This window comes from Styela clava, chromosome 8 (genome assembly GCF_964204865.1).
Source record: "Styela clava chromosome 8, kaStyClav1.hap1.2, whole genome shotgun sequence".
Classification (NCBI taxonomy): Eukaryota; Metazoa; Chordata; class Ascidiacea; order Stolidobranchia; family Styelidae; genus Styela; species Styela clava.
Window position 1 is genome coordinate 16,270,170 of NC_135257.1, and position 23,824 is coordinate 16,293,993.

At 35.0% G+C, this 23,824-nt stretch overlaps 3 protein-coding genes across 5 annotated transcripts; 1 reads left to right on the forward strand and 2 right to left on the reverse strand.

Annotated features, from left to right (window-relative positions):
• Positions 1-1,749: 1,749 nt before the first annotated feature.
• Positions 1,750-7,848, forward strand: LOC120345530 (mRNA export factor RAE1-like). The gene is made up of 11 exons (XM_039415011.2): positions 1,750-1,936; positions 2,668-2,792; positions 3,587-3,679; positions 3,812-3,889; positions 3,971-4,066; positions 4,446-4,517; positions 5,005-5,112; positions 5,603-5,712; positions 6,122-6,194; positions 6,332-6,526; positions 6,994-7,848. The coding sequence occupies exons 1-11, from the start codon at positions 1,879-1,881 to the stop codon at positions 7,078-7,080; spliced, it is 1,095 nt and encodes a 364-aa protein (XP_039270945.2). The 5' UTR covers positions 1,750-1,878; the 3' UTR covers positions 7,081-7,848.
• Positions 7,849-9,020: 1,172 nt separating this feature from the next.
• LOC120345998 (uncharacterized) lies at positions 9,021-14,195 on the reverse strand. Of its 2 annotated transcripts, XM_078115491.1 has the most exons (6): positions 13,909-14,191; positions 12,239-12,358; positions 11,835-12,012; positions 10,894-11,076; positions 10,077-10,187; positions 9,026-9,662 (listed from the first exon to the last, which is right to left on the reverse strand). In XM_078115491.1, exons 1-6 carry the CDS (start codon positions 14,061-14,063, stop codon positions 9,450-9,452), a joined length of 960 nt encoding a protein of 319 aa, XP_077971617.1. In that variant the 5' UTR covers positions 14,064-14,191; the 3' UTR covers positions 9,026-9,449. The 2 variants fall into 2 exon arrangements, with proteins under 2 accessions (XP_039271559.2, XP_077971617.1); XM_039415625.2 differs by lacking the exon at positions 10,894-11,076 and having other exon boundaries at positions 9,021-9,662; positions 13,909-14,195.
• Positions 14,196-15,224: 1,029 nt separating this feature from the next.
• On the reverse strand, positions 15,225-22,167 carry LOC120345686 (uncharacterized). 2 transcript variants are annotated; one of them, XM_078115387.1, is made up of 11 exons: positions 22,035-22,167; positions 21,263-21,344; positions 20,426-20,558; positions 19,970-20,193; positions 19,586-19,720; positions 18,786-18,873; positions 18,066-18,240; positions 17,494-17,569; positions 16,764-16,973; positions 16,294-16,432; positions 15,225-16,011 (listed from the first exon to the last, which is right to left on the reverse strand). In XM_078115387.1, exons 1-11 carry the CDS (start codon positions 22,106-22,108, stop codon positions 15,767-15,769), a joined length of 1,581 nt encoding a protein of 526 aa, XP_077971513.1. In that variant the 5' UTR covers positions 22,109-22,167; the 3' UTR covers positions 15,225-15,766. The 2 variants fall into 2 exon arrangements, with proteins under 2 accessions (XP_077971513.1, XP_077971512.1); XM_078115386.1 differs by having other exon boundaries at positions 21,257-21,344.
• Positions 22,168-23,824: the final 1,657 nt, after the last annotated feature.

Genomic DNA, 23,824 nt, shown 5'->3' on the forward strand with positions numbered 1-23,824 from the left:
CCCATGAACATCGTTTCTTAAATACATACCATTTTTTTTAAGAATACAAATAGCCTAGTTTTATCTCTAATAGCAAATTATTTACCACCCCCTAAATTTTGGAACACCCCCCCTAAAGAGAAAAGCTGGGGAACATACTGGCTATATGTACTGATGGAAACTCGAAATTCAACGATCATTTTCAAAACACCCTACCGTTGTGAATCTATAACACACGTATGCCGTTTATTAATTTATTCTTCTCAGTAAAATTGTCGGGATGTGTTTTTCTACTTCTATGAGTGTGGGTGAATAGGCAGTAGGCACAAACGCTGGTTACAGCACTTGTTATAGAGCTTTCTCTAGATTTTTCCGACCTTTCCGTCGCCATTGTCCGTGTTGTTTATTTTTTTTATTCGTGTTCTGTTTTGTAGAAGAAAGATCGAAATAAAATTGTATTGTATATCCACCGACAAGAAGACATCAATAATAAAAGGTCCGCCTCAATGAGCTACAAAAAGGAACAACAACCAATATATCCGCATAGTATGTGAGTGTAAAAGTACTTTCAGAAATAATGTGAAAACGTACAGAAATGCCATTCAAAACAACCGAACAAAGCATCTACTACTGGCTTTGCTACATCTACTACTACTGGGTTGTTGCCAAAAACAGATGAAGTAATTCCGGTTCGGGTGATTTTAAATCCCAGTCCGTTCCGATCGTCGTCGGGTGCGGACGTGTCTGCTTGAACAGTGGCGTAGCAGGACTCTCGTGCCCCTCCCCCGCAAAAATATTTCGTGGAAATGACCCTAAAAACTCTCGGACATAAGCTAAAACAACGCTTTTTTTATTTCGTCAAAAAGCATAACATGTCGCTATTAAAAGGCAATGGTAATCTAAAATTTGCCGTATATCTTGGTTACTTTCATACGTGCTTCCTCGTCTGCCGCGTTTCTGTGCGCCACTGAGAGGTTTTGCTTTCGACATCACTCTGACAGCCTTCGCAATTTTGCTGGTGCGATCATTGATGACTACATAAGGTAAGGTATCAATGGTGCGATCAAACCACAAGACGCCGAAAAACGACGACTCCCTGGCATTGTTGCGTAACAAAAAGATTTGAGCAGAACTAACATCAACGTCATAAAAAGGTTTTGCAATGCAGCTTATGGTTTTGCGGCTTAAATTTCTAAATTCTAACCGCTTGAGCTCCTTTGCGTTCCTGAGTTCAGGATGTGCGCCATCTTGGTGGGCATACTTCAGGAGGTCCGTTATTTTTTGTTCCATGTTTTTGTAGGAAAAGCACTGTTGTGTTACACATTTTAATTTAAAAGGTAGAAGTTTATTGCATTCAATTATTCCCTTCAATTTGCTGTTTTTGTTAAATTGCTTTCAAAGTACTGCCTGATTGTAAATCGCGTTTTTCTGTGTTTGTTTTATTCTTTTTTGGTGGGCGGGCACATACAATGTACGCTTTTCAACTTTTTTTTAAGTTATGCCCGTCTCCCAGGTATCTCTGCATTTTGTTTTGTCTGTTTACTTTTTGTATTGTTTACGTCAGAGAACCAAAATAAATGATTGATTGAAATGGCTATTCAGGCCAAGGAGGAGTGCGTGAAGGAGGGCTGCTAAGCTTATTCATCTTCACATTGTCATAGTCAAGTTTTTTTTTTCCACCCAGTAAAAAAAGTTAACATGCAAAATTAAGACAAATAATTGGTAATTGAACCATACAGCCATCTGCCATGGCCTTTTTACCTTGACTATACGAAACAGACATCAGTATTGTATTGATAAACAGATTTCAATTAACAACTTGTATGTAATTTGAAAAGCAGTAAAGTTTGTTTCAAATAAAGATAATTTTAGATAGGATTACCGTATCAAAGCTAAAACATGTCTCTATTTGGAAGTTCTGGATTTTCGTCATTTGGGAATTCATCCACAAGTACTGGTGAGTAGAGCATTCTTGTTTGACATTGTTTTTGAAGTTCTGTATCAATGTTACAGTAGACCATTTTGTGTTTATAATAACACCAGTCAGCAAGGCATCATCCTGCTGTCCTGAAATGGTTGAATGGGCAGCAGTATTCAGATGTCTTACATCTTACCGTAATTCACTGAAAATAAGACTGGGTCTTATTTCAATTTTTCCCGAAAAATAACACTAGGTCTTAATTTCGGGGAATGTCTTATATTTTCAGTTACCAAAAACAAAATAACAAAGCAGAGAATTACAAGATTTTCAAATATACAAAATATGAAAACCGATATCGATTTACTTATAAATAACACGTTTTTATTCAAAATATCTGCAAAACATATATTATCAATTATTTAAAACGCGTAGGAGAGATTTCTTTCTATCGACTAGGTCAAAAAAAAATTCGCGTTATTGATTAGGTCTTATTTTAGGGGGAGGGCTTATATTAAAATCATATTTAAATTCCAGGGTAGGTCCTATTTTGGGGAAAACACGGAACTTCTTTAATTGAGTAAGAATGAAATCTAGCTACCAAAACTGTAGTTATTCCAAAGGGTAACATCATTAAATATAAATAGAGCAATTGTTATCAGTGATAACATTTTTCACTACCAGTAGGATACATACAGACATAGGTGGTAAAAATGGCTCTTTGACTATTTTATTGACTCTTTCATTATAATATATCTGATAATTTTCAGGAACTACTGGAAATCATAATCCAATGAAGGATTTTGAAGTAGCAAGTCCTCCTGAAGATAGTATCAGTTGTTTGGAATTCAGTCCTACATCCAACATACTAGTGGCTGGATCATGGGCTAATGATGTATGTTACGACTATTTCTTTCAGACCTTTAAATTTTGACAAATGTTGGATGAGCATTGGGTATTCGCTTGCCACCATCATGTGGGTTCAAATCTTGTGGGGAATATTAAGTGTGAGAGGATTGCCTAGGGGTGGTTCATGTAACAGATGGTCGGTTAAGGCTTCTCCCACCGTCAAGTCCATGGATCTGAAACAAATAATTGGCAAACTAATCCCACACCAGACATCGACTGGTAACTGGACGAGAGGCTATGGTTCACCATATGATTGAGCTGTGATTAAATTGGCTCTCCTCTCCCCTGGGATAAATATGTAAATCCTATCCTATGTTACAATTGACATACATTTTTTCAGTATTTAAAACATTTCTGAAATGTCTGGTTTTCAACACAATATTATATAATTAATTTTAATTTTTGATAGATAAATTGTCCTCTTTTCTGTTCTGTCCTCTTTTCTGTGCTGTGGTCATTGTAACTTCAGGGAATAACAAATTCGATAGGATGCAATTAATAGAAAATTTCCTGTTCGTTTAATACTACTTAATTTGCATGTCCGATTGGCTGTTTTGCTGAATCTCTCCTCTTTTCAATGTTCAATATTTTGATATTCTTGACTCTAAAAATTGAAACTATATCTTGATTTCTGTGTTGAACAGAATGAAACTAACAAAAGTATTTTTTTCTGAGTATCATTAGGCAATATATTTCGCCGTTTGTATTGCATTATTTAATATACTATCAGGAGTCTATTTTAGGAGACATCTCTCAATTGAAACTATTTTATTTTTTCAGATGAGGTGTTGGCAAGTACAAGATAACGGACAAGCAGTTCCTAAAGTTCAACAAACACACCAAGGTCCAATTTTAGATGTTGCGTGGAATGATGTGAGTTTGCGAATATTGATTGTATACAGTACAATATACAGTACAATTGTATGCTCAAGTTATTTTTATAATTTAGTATGCTATCGTTTTTTACTGGCTGGAAAAAATATATCTATCGCTGTTTCTTTTCAGGATGGAAGCAAAATATTCACTGCATCTGCTGATAAAACTGCAAAAATGTATGATTTGGCGTCAAATCAGTTTACTCAGGTCTGCATCAATGCATCGATTTATCATGAATAAACCTAGTTGTTTTTTTCACATACAATAATTTTATTTATTAAACTTTAGGTTGCCCAGCATGATGCTCCTGTTAAAACCTGCCATTGGATAAAAGGATCCAATTACTCTTGCCTCATGACTGGAAGCTGGGACAAGACATTGAAGGTACGATAGATACTTTTATTTAAATTCTCGTAAGAAATTGATTTTTGGGGTAAAGTCTTTTCACTTTACCAAAAATAATGATGCAAATGGCTTTGTAGTCAAATAGCAATCTTTCCTGACGTAATTGTGATAATTTTCGAAAGACAATTTTTAATGATATTTTCAATGTTGTTAGAAATTTGGAAGACTTGATTATGTTTTAATATAAATTATCAAGAGGAACACAAATAACCAACTCCACTGAATATTATAATGGAAAATGAAAGATTGATTTAGCAAACAGGGATCTACATTCTCTGTCAAGCATAAAGCATAAAATATCTATGATACCAGTTACTTTTGGTTACCAATAATTACTTTTATGCGTCTTTTCTTTCAGTTTTGGGATACAAGGTCAGCGGCGCCAATAAAAACAATGAATTTACCAGAACGAGTTTACTGTGCTGATGTTGTAAGTTAATATTATGAACTTTTGCAGACTCACTGTACCTTTTCTGATTTTCTCATTCGATTTTTAAGAAAGGAAGGTAATAGTAGATCAACATATGGCGAATTTTGTTTTTGGGTATGGTTATTAGTTAAGTACCTCAGATGCATTGATATGGTTAGTCGTCATCTTTTATTTGACTAGCACCATGTGAATCATCGAGATACATCTAAAGCTCAGAAATCTTTCCCAAATGAATCAAACCTTTATGGCGCTTGTAATAAGATTTAAATTTCCAACATCACAATTGGTAGTCGAATAAAAAGTTTGACAGTATGATAATATAGGATTTTGTTAACAAAATAATGATGTCTTTTGTGTGTAGGTGTAAATATTTGATAGCAGTAAAGCGTGTTAATTTTTCTCAGCCAATCATGTGTAATTTTCTGTATATTACTGTGTTTCATAATTTTGCTATTTTTATTGCATATCAGTATGTATATTTTTTCAGGTTTATCCTATGGCGATGGTTAGCTGTGCCGATAAGAAACTTATTTGTTATAAATTGGAGAATGGCCCAGAAGAATATCAGAAAGTTGAATCACCTTTAAAATATCAAGTATTATATTATTGTCATATTTCAAAAATTTTCTTCAATTTTATAGTGGGAAATGTTCTGTCTGTATTTTTCTATTTGCTTTGTTCTTGTTTTTCACACATGAATTGAGATATTGTATAAGTTTGGTTTGGTGTATGAATGAAGTCTTCAACTCCCAAATCCAAGTTAAGTTCATTAATTCAATAATGAATTATTAAGTATGGTAATCAACTAGAATCAAGTTTAGTTCTTGTCAAACAAGTTTAAGTTAAGCAATGTCATTATAATTTCGTTATAATTTTGAGTAACTTCAATTCTTCTTAAAGATAGATGTATAAGACACCGCAATGCATTACACCATGTCAATTTCTATCATTTGGGTATTTTCAAACTTTTTTTTTGGTTTTGGGTTTGAAAATATGCAACTGCACGTTTGGTCTGGGTCATTCCAATAGACTCGTTCTTGTCTCTACTTTACACTGATTTCTGTGTGTCAATTTGTTGTTTCCAGCATCGTTGCATCAGCATATTTAAAGACAAAAATCAAAGTCGTCCTGTTGGATTTGCACTCGGCAGTATTGAAGGTCGAGTTGCTATTCACTACATTCAACCAACCAATCCGTGAGTGTTGTTTTTTTACACTTTTTAATTATTTTTTTTCTCTATCCTAGATTTTTTTGTTGTTGTGAAATTGGATATAATCATTAATGAGCATATTGCATATTCATATTATGACTATATGAGATACTCAATTTTTTTAAATTGCATATTTTGCATCTCTCAACTCTTAAAGCAATATGCAATATACGCACTGTTAAAAACAAAATTCAAATAAAACTTGTATAGGTAGCTGATTAAGCTGTCCTTACTGTAGAAAAGGTTTTTAATGTAATTTGCTCTCTACACATAGGCCTGAGTATTGTTTATCAGATCACTGGCAACCCTTTTTGATGGCTATATTATCTGTTGGAACATTCGTGAATTAATAAACAACAATTCAGTGATTACTTTGTTATTCATTTTACTTTAGACGAGACAATTTCACATTCAAATGTCATCGATCAGCTAATGCTTCATCATCGGTACCACAAGACATTTATGCAGTAGGTCTTTGTATTAAGTTTATATAACCTTTTCAAACAGCTTATTATGTGTTTCCTGATATGACGTGCTATCTACTAAACAGAATTGAGTCAGCACGAAGTCATTATTAGTCATCAACCTGATTATTGTATTTCAGGTGAATGGTATATCGTTCAATCCTGTTTATGGTACTCTTAGTACTGTAGGATCAGACGGAAGATACAGCTTCTGGGACAAAGATGCCAGAACAAAATTGAAAGGTTCTGAACAGCTTGATCAACCTATTTCCTGCTGTGCTATTAATATGAATGGTCAAATATTTGCATATGCAGCCAGTTATGATTGGTCGAAGGTATGTTTTGGACAAGTATCTTTTCGCTTAAATATTTGCTTCTTGATTTTGGTGTTGAAAAAACTCTATCTTTGTTCTCTTTTTTGTCTTATAGGAGACTACTAGTTCTACATTTTTACATATCTTGTTATTTAGCATCATTTAAAAAGGCGTGTTGTTATGCGAATTCTGGTCCAGCGAATGCCTCAAAAAAGGTGTTTCAAATTTCGCTGGTTGTCTATATATTTGTGCATTGTTATCGTGCTGAATACCAACTAATTCATGATTTCTACAAGACTAACTACTTATCTTTCTTCTATGCTTTGAATAATGTACGTCTGAGGAAGTCGGTTACAGAGATATATTTGTGTAGTGTGTGCGGCAAGACTCTTTAATCGTTTAGGTTAGTTAATGATGTTGTCATTACTTGCATTTTTACACTAGTATTGCAATATATTTAATTTTAATTCATTTTTTTCATATTCCAGGGTCACGAACATTATAACCCACAAAGCAAATCATATATATTTTTGAGAAATTGTGCAGACGAAATGAAACCAAGAAAAGCGAAATAATAACATAATTGTAACAGCAATGACAAGTTACCATCCAATTCGGTTGCCTTGACTTGAACTAACATATGCCATTTAGTTTCATACGAGACTGTTCAACTGATTATGCATTTGATAACGTACTTACTACTATTTGGGTAAGTTATATCAGTAGTAAATCTATGTATATTAGTATGATAATTCGGCGCTCCAGAAGTATGTGTACCAATATGGAGGTAACTAATATTGTTTGCCTATTTTACATGAAGTTGTGTAAAGAGACAGAAGCTTATGGGCAGGGTGTATATTCACTTGGCTGACACAGACAGTTTCCGAACTCGTGATAGAACTAAAATAAGGAAAATCAGAATAAGATTATGGCCTATACACATACTATGGGAGTACCGATAAATCTTTGGTAGATTTTCTTAATGAAGATCAAAGTGATGATGGAATATGTGATGTAGGATGAACAGGAGCTTACAATTTAAAAATGATCCATTAAGTTTTAATGATTTCATAACATGATGCAATTAGTATGCCCTGAACTCCACGCATCTGGAACATTAAGTATAATCTAATGATCTATCTGCTTAAAAGTAAGGCTGAAATTGGCTGGTTATTATTTTTGTCAACATTTGGGTTTATTACCACTTGCCTATTGATGACAAGGGACAACTGTTTACTTATCTCATTTTTATGCCTGATTTAACTAATGATAACATTCCTATTTGACAAATCCTCGATTGCGATGCTTGTTTGAAATGTAAATTAAATTTTTTTATATTGAAAGCTACTGTCTACTACACTTGTTTTTGCTTACGGGATCCAATTTGATTTGTCCACCTAAAACACGCTCTTTAACATGGTGTTGATATACCTGAACTGTGTCATGGTGCCTGTTATAGCTTCTGCGACTTTTTCCCTGGGCAGTTATTTACATCTAAACCGGATGGAAGGAAAATTTTGGAAATTTAGAATATTTTGGACCGCATTATTGCGCTTGTTACAGAATTGATATATTGTACATATTTATCCCAGTGGGGTGAGGGGAAAAACCGTTTAAGAGTTCAGACTACTGCACCACGGCCCTTCGTCCGGTTACAAGTATAACCAATCCATATAGGATATGGGGTTAGTTTGCCAGTTTCTTATTTTCAGATGCATGGACTTAATTAATGGTGTGCTGTAAGTGTAGACTGAACGTCCTAACCTTATGTGATTTCGTGAACCACCCTACGGCGGCAAGGAGTCCATCAATCTTCTCGCATAGGATTATTCCATATCGGGCCGCGCAGATCAATGAGAGGTGCGATATCGCTGAGCCATGCATGCTCGTGTTCCACCCAATCGTATATCTCCGGTGCGTTTCAAAATACGATTTCGACCACGTGAGTAAACGGATATTCTGCGAGGTGTTGACTTGAAATCTTACTTCCAAGCCGCAATAACAACACGATGGGAAGTTCTTATCCTGGAGGTCCGTGTGGCACCGATAATCCGTTGGTTCTTTGTACATTTCGCGATCAAGTACGTGATTTGAACCGAATTATCTCGTCATAAGCTGTTCTGAAGGCCTCGATAAGATTTTAATTCGAAATTTTTATCTAAATATCGTATTTGAAATGGTCACTGCTTTGTTTTCTTCGATTCGCAAGAAAATTGCATCATATCAAAATGAAACTAACAGTTGGAGTTACGTGAAACTACCTTTCCTTGCTCTATGCCTTTGCGCGCAGGTGGATCCGTATGCGTATAACGCAAGGGTGCTATAGCAAGAGTGAAAATGGCTATTCTATTTAATTCAAGAGTCTTGATGCACACTTACACAAATATATTTCTGTAACTGTCCCAATCTTAGTTATTTCTCTCTAACCCAAATTTTGATACCATTAATTATGTGCATGCAATTGCGTTTCTTGTCATAGTTGTAAAATGCTTGTCCGAAGAAGATCTTGGTCAAAGGAAACGTTACAGAAATATATTTGTCGCCATATGCCCAAGCCGTCTTATCGGCTTCCCTCTAACTCCCGCCCCAACGATTGTTTCTAGACAACAAGTCGCGTTTTTCATTAACTACCCCACCGAGCGCTCCATTTTCCACTAGTTGAATTGAACAGCTCATGTCACGCGCGATGAAGCACTTGCCATGTCGACATTTTTGTTTTTGTGCGCCGTTCTCTTGATTCTATATTCTCAGATTGTTGACTGTTAGAGCGTGGGTTTCGTTAGTTACCATGTAGTAACAAATAGGAATGGCTGATAGGATGAATATGGCGTTTGAATTCAGTTCATATACAGGTTTTTTCTCTTTATTGCAACTCTATTCTGTGTACATCTATGTGACACTAGATGAAATTGGTTTGACCAGTCTTGACAATTCTCTAATGAGTCTAATCAGTCTTATGTTTATTAAAAATCCCATTGAATCTCTTTTCATAATACTGGCCAGACGTCAGTGTATTTTTATCTTCTTTTTTCGTTTGTTCACAATTTTCTGTTCGCAGTTCCCCCAGTCTACAATGATTGTCCGATGCCATAAAGTAACCTATTGATCTCCGAGTGTTTCCACCTTGGAATGATCTCCTTGCGACTACTCTGTGTTTCTAAGAATGCAGGAATTAATATTTGGCGAGTTCGTAATTATTACTTATCGACCTCGATCGGTAAGTATGTTGATAGGTGTTTGTCTTTTAGACACTTTGGTATGTTACGCGATATCTCACGGAAGCGAGGTTGAATCTTCTCCAAATTTCGCATGTGCATTCATCATATCTCGGACCAGAAGCCAATTGATTTTGGATTAAATTTTGTCGTATAATTAGCAAGGTATTATTTAATTAGTAACGGGACACGCGGTGTCGCGAATGAATCGAAACCGCAGATCGATAAGTCGGCGGTCCCCGATCGCTATCTAGTTTAAAATCCTTAGCGGGTTTTTTAAAAAGCTTCATTTCAGATTCCCAGTCTTCGAATTTAAACTATTCGACAGTTTTGAACAATAAATTGATTATACGCACCACAGCTTTTAACTTTTGTCCAGTATAAATCTCCATCTCTTCACCACAGAGTACCAACACTCCATTCTTATCAAACTCGATATCGACGTATTCTCCCTCCGAGTTTTGAATCTGGAATATGCCAATGTTATCGTGTTTTAAATATAGTATTGGACATGCACAATCCCGACCAGAAGAATGTATAACATGGTGAGAACAGCTGATTATTCTAGTATCGCCCATTTGCCACTAAATCGTTTATCACGAAGGTGTATTTACAATGAACAAAAAAAAAGCGATCAACACGACTCATTTCAAACACCCCTATTTCACTCGGAAATTACATAAAATCTCGATATAGCTTAGTTTTTTAAATGTGTATGTGCTTGCTACAGAAAATAGAAATATTTTTATAGTTATTTATTTATCACTAAATGTTTGTCTAGTTGCCCGAATTAAAGGCATGATGTTGTAGGGAATCAGTAATATATATATCAATTGTCCCCTGATACAGTCTGGTTCCGTTGTTGAGAGTTCGGATCAGGCAATCGCAGAAAGATGGTGCGATAAAGATCAAGCTAGGGATCGGACCGTTCCCATCTGCCTTTACATTACACAACACGAAAACATTCTATTATATTAGCTATAATGTCACCCAATGAAGCTTTTCAAATTGAGAATTATAATGAGACCGTGCCCTATTACACTAAATTTGAAGCGATCCAAAATGTGTTCGCATTTCGATTTGAAATATATATAGGATATTGCTCGGCACTTAGGTATTTCATGCCGACGTTCACATATTACTCCATTCGCCAGAGTTTCCGCTGCAATCTACCTGAAAACCACTAATGTCATTGAAGAACAAAAGCGTTATAGTCCCAAAGTCGGTATGTTCTACAAATCGTATTGCATTCTCTTCCGGTTTCTCCGTGATTGCTGGATATTTCAGAAACTTGAGAGAAGTATTGTTTCCTTCTTGGTTCACCAGACAATGTAAGTTGCACATTGCGTTTTCGTCCTGACAAAATAATTCGTACAACTAACTTAGCAATGATTCCCTGATTTACTTGATAAGCTACAGTGACAAACTGCCGTATTTTTTTCGTAAGGGGGGAACTAATGTATTCGTTTCAAAGCCTAACTCTAATAGCAAATCTGCATGTGTCCATAAATCTAACTAATCAAAATTATTTTCAGCAAAAGGCTTTAGTTGTAAAATCTTCTTAACTCATTATTGAATGGGTAATATATTTCCTGTTACTGTAATACATTTAGCTAAGGTGACAAAGGCCTAGGCCAGGGGTGGGCAACCTTTTCCGGCTCGCGTGCCAAAATCGACTAAATTTAATGACAAAGTTCTTCCGCGTGCCGACCAAAATTGTCGAGAGCTCACTCAGTTGTGACGTCATAATATATTTCCTTGAAGCCATATGTCATGAAAGAACAAAAAGATAAAATAAATAACGGATTGCTAACAAACAATAATGAATAAACGGACGCAGAGTTTCAACAGATAATTCAGAGTCTTGAAACTTTTTATCTGAAAAAAAAAATGATTTCGTTTCTGAAGCCTCGCTCGCGTGCCGAATAAATGGGCTCGCGTGCCAAGTTCGGCACGCGTGCCAGAGGTTGCCCACCCCTGGCCTAGGCTCTAGCCAAGAGAATGCGTATTTGGGGTCTTCGTGGGTTAGATAAGCCAGGCCTTCGCTATGTTTTCTAAACTTCGCCACACATTTCGTCATCAATATTTTAAATTTTTGTGCAGCCATTATTTACCTCTAGTTTCATTCCAATCGCTAAAGATCTGAGAATCAGGAAACCAACTTGTTTGCACTTGTTCTGAAATTCACTCATGCCTTCCACAAATCCTTTTATTGAACGCCATTTATTTGAGCTTGAGCAGGTGAAACGTAAATATTCAGCCTCGCTTGATATCGCTTCGACGTGAGACTCTCTTTTATAGAAACAAAAATGCCAATTTGTCACTTTCAGTAATTACAGACATGAACATAGATCATATTGCCCAAGACACTAGCAAAATGATATATATATATAACTATGATAAGCAAAGATGCTAATCATAGAAACGTTTGTCTGGTCGCATTGCAATTTAAACCTAAAAAACAACCATTATTTTGTTATACCCAGATAATAAAAAATTGGCAAATTAAAATATTAACCTTTTGTTTTTCATTACATTATAACGAATTTCCATTCCATCTGAATTGTATTTCATTTTTTCTTCAATCGGCTGAGTGAAGAATGTTTCAGCTACTCCATTAATTGCATCAACATCAGTGCTGTAAAGCAGAAAATATCAGTTCGAGATCTGATTGAGTAGTGGAAAGTGGCAACAGTTGCGATCTTGTCAGAGACGTATTTTGGGTATTTAGTTTTTCTGAGTTAGCGTATTCTATTCGATGTTCATTTATGAATTTGATATTGGTATAATCAATTCTCGTTGTAACAGGAACCCAAATACTTTAGAAATTATCCCGATCTTAATATAAAATACAATCCTACTATGCGCAGATTTGATGATTAAATTACAATTACGTGGAATGCTAATAAAAATGATCAAAAAAAACAATACTAATTGAGTTGGAACTTCCCGAGTACTCGTGTTTCTTTCATGAAATTTATTGTATAAAACTAAAAATAATCATCGATTGATTTTTGTAAAATATTTCTATAAAGCAGTCCCAGAAACCAGTTTGTCGGAATATATATATTCAAATTATACAACTTCAACGGGTAATGCATCGGAATATTTTGATCACTTTTAAAAATATATAGAAAATTTATACGAGTCGAGTCTTTCATTTGCTTACAAAAACGTATATATATATATATATATATATATCGTCGGAAGGTAATGGAATGTTTTTCAAATCAGTAAGACTTAAGGTATCTTATATTTACCCCCTTATATTTCTATAAGATCATTCATTATCAATGGATTCAAAATGAAATCCAACTCAAATTCTGCCTTTATTTTTCGTTTTTCTAAGTTCAACTGCCAAAAGTTAGTAAGTAGATACTTATTGGACACGTTTATTGGACACGTTTAGTGGCCATAACGATCGTTTCAAAATTTTGTTGTTATTGGACACGTTTAGTGGCCATAACGATCGTTTCAAAATTTTGTTGTTATTGTTGTTATTTGTCTCCGTCTCCATTTTTAAAAAATCGCTTTTCTCTTCGAATACTGGACCAATTGCTTTTAAATTTCCAGTTGTTAAAGATTAATTTTTTCGCTAGAAGGCTATTACTTTTATTTATTTCAAAATTTTGCGTGAATTCTATGAAATTTGATATTTCGTCTAAAATTTTGCTGTATTATTTTTTATCCATGGGAACACGGATTTTAGTCAGTGTCATGACTGGCTGTACGTTTTGATTCTGCAAAATTCTTGCTACTGGAAATTCAGAACTTTTTTGAGGGTACCGCCGTACCGGTAGCGTCAAAGGTATCGGTGGACTGATTCGCTCTGGTCTAACGTGTCCATATATTTGTGCGTAGCTCTCTTGTTATAACTGTGATTTTCCAAATAATTTTACCGAACTATATAGGATTTTGGTAGGAAGCCCCCGTTACTCCTCAAAATAAAAATCAGTTATTATCCAGTTACAATTTTTATTCATTGATGTAATCCAGCACTGAAGTCAGGGTTAGGGTAAGCAAACGTGGCTAGCGCGATATGCAGTACTTGAAACGTGGCGGAGTGTTTCATTCAGATTTCACAAATGCATTAGTGGCGGAACTATCTAAAAAGATTCCCAAAATAAGTAATATTTTTGCACAATTTCGCTGGAAGACGAACCAAAGCCTACGTTGCATTGGACCTACCTTGAAATTCCAGTGTTTATCAAGCAGCAACACCCAACTTCCGATAGTGACTTATACAACTTTTCTCCAATATCTATCAGCAGAAAGCTATCAGCATTGGTTGGATTTTCTAGTACATTATTGCATGAAGCAAAATCGACGATTGGAGTATGCATTGTATAGCGTATAATATCGCAAAAAGTTACTGGATTTAATTAAACTAAGTTTCTGTGTTAAGGTATATAAATTCTGTTTATGTAAACACCCGCTGTAACCGTTACGACTACAGTCGATTCTTTTTTCTTATTTCAAAAGCCTACATTACCTTAATACTTGTTCAATTAAATTAAACAAATAACTTGGAGATTAGTCGTTCCTCGTCAGGTTATTAATGACGATACTGCCTAACACCTTCTAATCTTTGATAGATGTAATACGGATTATATTGAGCAGAACGAATGTTTAACCACGCAACGCCACGTACTTGTATCAAAAAACTTTCTCTCATACAATATTCAAACTATTAACGAATCTTACATGTGTTTCCCGTTTTTGACTGTCCGTTTATGTCAATCACACGTGTTTTCACTAATAAATGGATCGTTTTGAAACGGCCCATCAAATATCACCCATCTAAAGCCTACACACTTCCATATCTGCGCATTTTTACGCTTCACAGATGCATACGAAATAATCTGACGTTCCCCGTTATTGTCTCACGAATTATGTTAACATAATGTTATACGATATATAAAAACAACGTAGGCTACATTGATTGATTCGTCATTTTTTCGTCTAATTTGATATGACGAAGACTATCGTGCGATACCTCTTGATAAAAATTTGAAGAAAATAAACTTTGAAGGTATTAATCTTCGTTGGTATTTAAATAAGTTTTCGATGCTCCAGAAGTTTGTGTACCAATATGGAGGTAACAAATTTTGTTCGCCTATTTTACATCAAGTTGTGTAACGGGACTGATACCTATAGGCAGGGGTTATATTCATTTGGCTAAAACAGACAGTCCCGAGCTCGTAGCCTAATAGAACTAAAATAAGGAAAATGGGAATAAAATTAGGGCTTCCCTAATCTGGTAAACATACTACGGGAGTACCTAGTTTTCTTGCTATTAAACGAGCGTCTGGATTGAAAATTTTGGGTTAAATAATTTAACAATTTTTTTCCTATTGACATCCAAATTTCATCCAGTATTTATTGAGTGCATAAATTTTAAATAATATAAGTATATTTATAATATAATAAATAATTGAGTATATTATATTTATAAAATTAATTTATTTGTATTATTTATATATATTAATTATATTTATTTGTTAAAAAGTACTTCGATGCTGAACTACAGTGGGAGGAAATTGGAAAGGAAATACAACACGCTTCAAAATTTTGCTCCATATGTCTCATGATTTGTTGATTTTGAAATACCCATGTAACATTGTGAGTTTACTTTAATGCGAGAGCGATTTGGGCCTAAACTTGTATATATGTGTAAATTCTAGACACTTGCGAAAATTAACCAAATTTTTTTGCGGCGAATAGAAACCTGAAAAGTGTGATTTCTCGTCAGCAATGAATACCTTACTTACCAAATAACCAATTTCATGACGGGAGACAAAACGTCCAATAAAGCAACGTAACTTCGTCATTTCGATTACCAAGCGATTGCACGGGCAGAAAAACGACAAAACAACAAATTTCCTCGCGGACCGGCAAGAGGGGCGCTGGAAATTGTTGAAAAACACTGCCCTGTGAACCCCTTAAATCAATTTCCATAAGAAATGAATAAAAATAAATTCGACGTGAAAATTCATTCAATCGTATAGCAGTGAAAATATCGTGGCATGCAAAAATTGCATTCTATTCAAGTATTTACTGCCATTGGGGGTAAAAATAATCCATGATCAACTTTTTGTGGTCCCCAATTCGGCGGGGCGGACGGTTGATTCCAAACGTTTGCATAAGTGCTCAAGTTTCGTGCCCTCTGTACTGATCCAATGGACGGAGTTATTCTTCTTCGAACCGGAAGGGTGACATTGATATCTGTTTGGGGCTGATTTCCCTTCGGTATAGTGTCTCGAAGTTTGTAGATGCTGACTGGATCTCTTCCTGTATATGAATGAATTAATTTGGTGGCGGGCGATGACGAAAAACTGCGAACTGCGTTATAAAACACCGCGATAGTATATATATATATATGCGCAAATGTAAAATTCGGGCCTCTTGGCGCACGCTTTGCACAAAATTGCTCCTAAATTTTTGCAGTACACACATTTGCGAGTGCATTTATTGTACTGTTAGCACTAAATTCATAATGTTGGCGAGCGTAAGCGTAATTTTTGCTTGCTTGAGAGGTTATGGTAAAAATAACTTTGGGGCTAAAGAGCTAACCTGCGTATGTCGGAAGTCCAAGCCTTCCTCTATTTTCTTCATTTTTCAATTGCGCTCTTTGGGCAAACCTGTCAACTAAACTATTGATGTTTTTTGTTCTCACATCTTTTAGATCTTGTCTAATCTTCCATCTTGCATCCTGTAATAATCAATAAAACATTTCAAATGTCTTTTCATTGTTGAGTATTCAGAAAAAGGAGATCACTGCGTTATTATCAGTCCTGTAAATTATATGTTCCTGCCAGAAGAACATTTCATGAGCTCCCGACATGACCAAAACCCAGTATAAACATTATTTTAAGAACCAATACCATTCTAAGATTTAAGCTATATATATTGATTAGAGTAAGAACGTTCAAATGACATGTAATTATAAAAGAAAGAAATGAGTAAGCTTTCGGTAATTTTGTTTAATGACAGCGAGCCACATTGATAGAAAAACTTCAGTTTGACGTTACATAAAAATTCACCTGCAGAAGTTGCCTTTCCGGTTGATACTTAGTTTCATGATCGGTGAAATCTTTTTCTGGAATAGCTTGTTCCAATGGTTTAAAAAATGTTCGGTTTCGCATTTTCTTATATTGGTTCATTTCGTTTGGAGTTTGGCGAATTTTCGACGGTCTGTAAAACCTTTTATCCGGAACCTTTTTGACATATAAATTTACGGGCTTGTTCTTTGGCTAAATAGAATAGGAAAATATTAGGAATAAAATAAATTTTCATGAGTATTGACTGTATAATCGTTAAAACCAGGTCATTAAATGGTGGTCAAAACCTAGTAAAAATTTTGCTTCAAATTTTTTTATCTAATTGCATAAACATATTTACGAATTGGAGACCTTAAATACACTAGGATTATTTCTAATGGCATCTGGTCTAATACAAATGCATTACCTGCTGTTTGTTTTGTGTGTTGTGGTGGTAGTGTGAGAGCGATAAAACTTCTCTTATGCGTTTCAATGAGACTATTCAAAATGCTTACAAAACAAAATATGATTCTTATTGTCGTAAAGCACTAAACTATTTGGAACCGTGAAAATGATTTATTCACCGCCATTCATGTTTTTTAAATATGTCGGACAAGGAGATTGGATCTGCCAAACCAGTTTTCAAAATGCCAACCTGTGTCCAGGTTTTAGCGAAATAAATTTAGTGAAGTTACCCCGAATAATTGGCTTCAAAATATAGCGATAGACATACCTTCCTATTCAATACCCTAGATCTTCCTTGAACGCTCATGTGATCTGGAGCAGAATGAAGTGAGCGAGGCAATATTCTGAATAAAAATAAATTCTATATTAAATCTATATAATTATATATTTATCTATATATAACCAACTACATGTTACTCCAATCTAAAATCGTCAACGACGTGGTTTCAATCCGGCGAAAACTTCAATTAAGTTTTTTTTTTGCATAGGGTTAAGTCCACGTTTCGGGGGAATTCTGTTCAAGGGTGGTATTTTGCCTTGTATTTGCTGTAATAATACTGCTTTATTATTACAATAGTACTTATATACTGCACGCACTATAAACTACTTAAATTGTACAGGGGCTAGAATGCGATTTGTGCATAACACTAGATAAGTAACCATTAAAGATTGAATGAGTAGAGTAGTTTAATGCATAGTGAGAGGAAAATAAAGAGTTTCAGAAAAGGAATTTAATGAAAAAGGCTAGGAACCACTGAGTTAAATGATAGGGGGTGGCAATGCTGAAACGAACTATGCGACAAGCGCTATTACAGGTACAGTTAATAATAAGTATCAAACTTCGATTGAGACCGTCTTGTTGCTATGACGTCACCATCTTCATCCTCCTCTTGTATTGTTGTCAATGGATTCATCAGTTCAATCGGATCGGTATTCGATGCCCTTTCAATCGCCGATGCCTTCCCACTCAGCCGAGATGTTCTAGCACTTTGCATTGTCTGTGGACGGCTATCAACTGGAATTGTTTTCAATTTCATGAATTATGAAAGTTTGAAACGCGCGATTTAACTTGGTTATATGGCACAACATTACAATTGATTTTACGTTTTCATGAATGAAAATCATTCGTCGGTTTTTATGAAATTTTGCAGAAACTCACATTGCATGCGAGTAGTTGTAATCATATTGACGATACTTTTCAATTAAAGAGAACAATGCACAAGTATATGGACAAGTGGACCAAAACGGAGTGATATCAAATCTTTTACAGTGTGACAACCAGATCACCAAGATGTGATCACGGAACGACGGCACGGAGCGCAATTTTTAATTTTGAGGACGTCATCACACAAATTTCGAAGTGAAAAACGAATACCACAGAGCCCACAGTTTTTCCTTTAAATAATTAAAAGCCTTCTAGCGACAACAACAAGCTTTAACCACTGAATTTATAAAGCAATTGGTCCAGTAGTTGAAGAGAAAAGCGTTTTTTTCATAACAACAACATGATAGCAAAACGATTTAGGTAAGCCTATACCGAACCTTACCGACTAGTCTTACCGAATAGTCTGTCACTCAATATAGACATTGAAGTATTACTGCGCGTGGAATAGTCTTCGTCTTCCATGTACCTCTGAGCCACTGATTCCTGTTAAAAATAAAAGCCGAATAAAAATTGAGGGTTTGTGGCAGGACACATACAATTATATTATTAGACGAGATATTACAATCGTAAATGCCGGTTGATATCTCGCATACATTCTGTTAATATATACTTTAGTCAACAAGGGGTTCCGAAGCCCAACCTTTTTTCAAACGACCCAAATTTTGTGAAAAAAAAAGAAAAAAGTTTGTAACATCTCGCGACCCAACAATATGGCCAAATACTAAAAACGTTTATTGCTTCTATGAACGTAAAATTAAATTACTAATAAAAAAAACAATCATTTATATATGTATATATATCTAACATTTATTATCTTATTATTTATTTCATTATTTCAACATTATTATTTGTTTGCGATTTTCGAAAAATCATGGTGTAGCTTTTCTTATACGCAAAATAGATGCTCCCAAGTTTTTACGCTGTAATACTTACCAGATATACAGATATTGGGCAACACTTTAATGACAAATACAATAGAAACAATGAAATTTAATAGAAAATAAAATCCATAATCTCCAGGTTTTTGTTGAAAAAACAAGCGGCCCAAAATTTCAGGCGACCCAGCTTCGGGTCGCTACCCATAGGTTGGGAAACACTGATTTAGTTTATGGCAAGTCCAGTTTAGGAGACTGTTTTCTCATTTTAGCGTTTATTTTTGTGAACCGCTGGAAAAAGGTATAGGCACAAAACTGACTTGCATATTTTCCATCCTGGCACCGTACGGGTTTGTTTCTCGAAGTTGATTCGGTTTTTCAGGATTCAAAACATCGTAACTCTTCGGTTCTTTATGTTTCCAATCAGGTTGGCCTTGCACAATCGCTCTTTGAAACTAATGGCAACAATAAGAGTTGTAAATTAAAATGGCACATTACTTCAGTGCCATTTAGATATGTTGGCTTCTGAATTTTAGTGAGGCAGATTGGAATTTACTTTGATGATTGTATCTGTTATAAAGAACAAATTGACGAGCTTGAGGCATATGTTCTACTTTTGACGTACTTTCGATATAAGGCTGTGTATTTTATCTTACGTCATTTACACTGACGGAGTATTCTTCCAAGTTACGTCATTCACTTACGTCAGCAGTTTTTCTTTCTTGTTCTCTGGTTATTCCACTTTCTTTCGCCACTGCCGGTTCCGCAGTTCTTGCTCTCGCAGGAAAAGGTTGTCGTATGGAGCCGTCCCCTTTAGATTTATCGATCAAACTTTTCAAAACTCGATTTTTGTTTGTTACAAAATCGTTGAATTCCCTCGATTTGGAAACGATTTTCTTACCACGAGCAGGCGGTCCAGTTGGAGCACCTTAATTTCCAATGAGAGAGACAAATGGTGACTGCCATTAATGAGCTCAAATAGCCTAATTAGGAGTGGCCGTAATAGCCAAGCATCTTTGTCAACAAATAAGCGAGAAAAATCATCTGCCATGTGAGATTTTTGCCTTCCGATAATTTTTTAATGTATTAATTCTGACATATGTTTGGAAACTGTATTCAATGAGATAGAGTCGTTATAAATTAGAAACTGCGTCACTTACTTCGTAACTTCTGTCTTTGATTGTATATCGAGTACTTCTTAGATTCATCAATTGTGTGATAGATTAAATTTTCTTTTGGTGGCGGTCGGAAATCGGAGTGATAATTCGTTTCAAATAATTTTGGAGGTTCCAACTGAAAAAATAACAAGAGAGCGATGCTCAAATATATAGACACGGATTAGTACGGGTATAGGCCTATAGCGGAACCGCCACAAAGAGCGCATTTTTTTAAATTAGATGACGTCATCGCACATTACAAACGAATCCCTCAGAGCCCACAGAAATTTGTGAAATAAACAAAAGTTGTAGCCTTTTGAAAAGCGAAGCGAAAAATACAATCTTTTCCCACAAAAAGAAAAAATTACCAACGAGATGATCAACAACAACATATTAACGAAACGATTCATAGGTCCATTCCGTGTTTAATGATAAATCTGACCATGCATGCATGTTTAATGACCATGCACGATCCCAAAACTTCTCAAAAAAAAAAAAATTTGAGAACTACGTAACATCGATCACTGAAAATTTTACTAACAGAATTTATGATTATCGAGTCTTGACACTATAACGTTTTCGCATCACTTTTTAACTATACCTTATACCAAAATCGATACCTATTAACAATTTATGGTATAAGAAAAATATATTTCTGCCACAAAATTTTAATTATCTAAATCAAAATGACCATTTAGAATAATTTCAACAAATCCTTGTAGCACCGTGGTATAGTTTGCGTCTTAGAATAACGTTCAATATGCCTATGAGTAAAAGTGTTTTGCTATTGATAAATGACTATCATTCTACTAGAAAAAAGTAGTATAAACTGACTTTCACAAGTTGAAGGTGTTTTGGATGTTTCACAACGAGTTCGACGCTTGCATCTTTATTCACGTCATCATGAGATGGCTTAAAGGCACTGAAAGTAAAATTGGACGATGTTACATTTCTATCTTATGTCCAATATTCCAATTTATCGTCGAAATAGTCTAAACCAGGTCTTCTCAAACTGGGGGGCGTGCAACAAATCTGAGGGGTCGCAAAGAGTACACCAATTCCACATAATGCAATATTTTAGACTTTTGATTCGAAACACAATTATTAAAACTAGTGCAAAACATTAATCTCGCGATCGGATAAGAGGCTTGCATAACGATGCCAACCAACTTAACAGGGATCGCGACACATTTCCATATATAGGAAGGGGTCGCGAGCTTGAAAGTTTGGGAAGCCCTGGTCTATCTAATAATATACATCATTAATTAGTTTGCTTGAATGGATTTTTGGTAACGAATTATCCGAGACTCAAACTCGAAACCTCACGCACTCAGTACCCCTAATAAATAATCGAAAATTAATCAGTTTGTACAAGAAAGCACCAAATCCTCGGATTTCATAAACAAAACAAATTTATACCAAGAATTTTAAATGTGTTAAAGCAATCATTTTAAGCAAATTTTTTTTCTAGATCTTGGGAAGTATCAGAAAAGGTAACAACTGTACGAAGGCACGTTACTACAAACCAGCGAATTTGTCTTTCCCATGTTAAACCGAGTTATATTCAAACCAAATTTTTACTTCGAAACTATAATAAAAAAAAATAACTCACTTTCTTCCTTTTAAAGTGTCATCAGCAACTACAAAGTTATATTGTCCCACTGCTTCTTTATTTAGTTTAGCCATGTTTATGTACAAAACATCTAAAACATTACTTTCTGTTTATACCAAAACCTAAAATTGAATTAAATGCATTAAAAAACGATGTTATCAATATTGTTAAATGTTTTCACATGTGTACTCTTCTTCCAGAAGATGTCTAAAATCCTCTTACACGATTTTACAAAGCAGTGAAGATATTGTTGTCAGCGGTAACCCGATTGACAAAGGCGGGAACATTGTTCACGTGATATCAAACGCAAGACAACAAATGAATTTCCTCCTAAGCCCAGGAAATCAGATACACATCAACAAAAGTAAATGCGATTTGATGACAATAGGCTCAGAAAGGGTTGAATGATTCAGTTGAGCCGAGGATGGACCGTCGTTAGATTACCTCGTATGGTAATGGATCATAAATGGCACCAACATGGATTCAATAGTTTTGATAAGGTAGATACACAATAAAAAAACATGAGATATAGTTCACAATAAAGATAGTATTATTAACTCACGTTCACAGAACCATAAAGGACATTGAGAATAATTAGTTTGACTAAACATGGCCCTTCTATGAAATTATTTTAGACAACCACGCTTGAAATTTTTCTGGCGTTTCACATTTCTACACGTCCCTGAGACAGCACCGTCGTAGGTTATGAAATTAATAGAGCTGTATTTGCCCCATTTTACATAGTTTACGTAATGCATTATACCTACGTACATGAGGCGATAGACTCGGGATATGAACACTAAATTGAACCAAACTATAATTCGGGACTTATTTTCTTGCTTGCCTTTTAAAAATGAGGTTCCTAGCATTTTTATGATTTTTTAAAGTATACGAACAATATTTATCTAAAGAATTTGATAATTTTGTCAGTCCATGAACACATACTTTAACTTTTGAACTCATATCAAATGCTTTAAATTACAGCATATGCCAGTCTTTCATTCAAGTAATTTATAACCGTCTACATTGTTGCGCACCATGGATTAAATTTACTCAAGAAAACTAAGTTGAAGTTTGTAATTATTTAAATGAAAAAACACAAGCGTCGGTTACATATAACCACATTTTTTAGGCCTAGAACCGAATTGCTCTTACCAACGCAACCACCAACGAGCACGAGGGTTTCCCTAGATATGAAGGACCACTTACCCAATATACTTGATTAATCACTTATAAAGTCAACAATATGTGATAAATTAAGAACTATATTAAATTCTGGACACGGGTAAATCTCACGGGTGTACTGTGTTTAATTTGATGACAAAAAAAAACGTAAAGTTTATTGCGTTTCACAGTTTGCATGGCATAATAAAAATACTTTCGTTTTTTGTTCCGGAGATTAAATTATTAATATTAGTGGACACTATGAACTAAGGATCTATTATTCGTATTCTTGTCTTGTAGTTTACGATGCGCATTCAAGTCCAGATTACGTCGGTGATAATTGTGTGATAAATGTTGTGCAACGTGATGAGTAAAAAACGCCAGGTAATTGCAATTGCAATTGCAATTGCAATCGACCCAAGAATCAACATCCAAGAATAATGTGAATGTACAGCACCGCTTTATTATGAAAATTTGAAAATGACCAACAGTCACAACTCTTAGAATGGATTGTCAATCATATTACGTACCATGCTCGGCTATTAGTTTACAAAATAGCAACAAATTTATTTTTCAAAAATTAGAATGCGCATAATCATGTGGGGATGCCTACTTCATTGAAATGT

Coding starts and splice junctions, on each gene's coding strand:
- LOC120345530 (XM_039415011.2), top strand. CDS start 1,879: ATGTCTCTATTTGGAAGTTCTGGATTTTCGTCATTTGGGAATTCATCC. Junction 2,793..3,586: donor CTGGATCATGGGCTAATGAT/GTATGTTACGAC, acceptor TTATTTTTTCAG/ATGAGGTGTTGGCAAGTACA. Junction 3,680..3,811: donor TAGATGTTGCGTGGAATGAT/GTGAGTTTGCGA, acceptor GTTTCTTTTCAG/GATGGAAGCAAAATATTCAC.
- LOC120345998 (XM_078115491.1), bottom strand. CDS start 14,063: ATGCATACTCCAATCGTCGATTTTGCTTCATGCAATAATGTACTAGAA. Junction 11,077..11,834: donor CGATTGGAATGAAACTAGAG/GTAAATAATGGC, acceptor TTATTTTGTCAG/GACGAAAACGCAATGTGCAA. Junction 9,663..10,076: donor GACAAAAGTTAAAAGCTGTG/GTGCGTATAATC, acceptor CTGCATTCTTAG/AAACACAGAGTAGTCGCAAG.
- LOC120345686 (XM_078115386.1), bottom strand. CDS start 22,108: ATGGCTAAACTAAATAAAGAAGCAGTGGGACAATATAACTTTGTAGTT. Junction 19,721..19,969: donor AAGAAAGAAAAACTGCTGAC/GTAAGTGAATGA, acceptor TGTTGCCATTAG/TTTCAAAGAGCGATTGTGCA. Junction 18,874..19,585: donor CCAGGATGGAAAATATGCAA/GTCAGTTTTGTG, acceptor TATTTTTAACAG/GAATCAGTGGCTCAGAGGTA.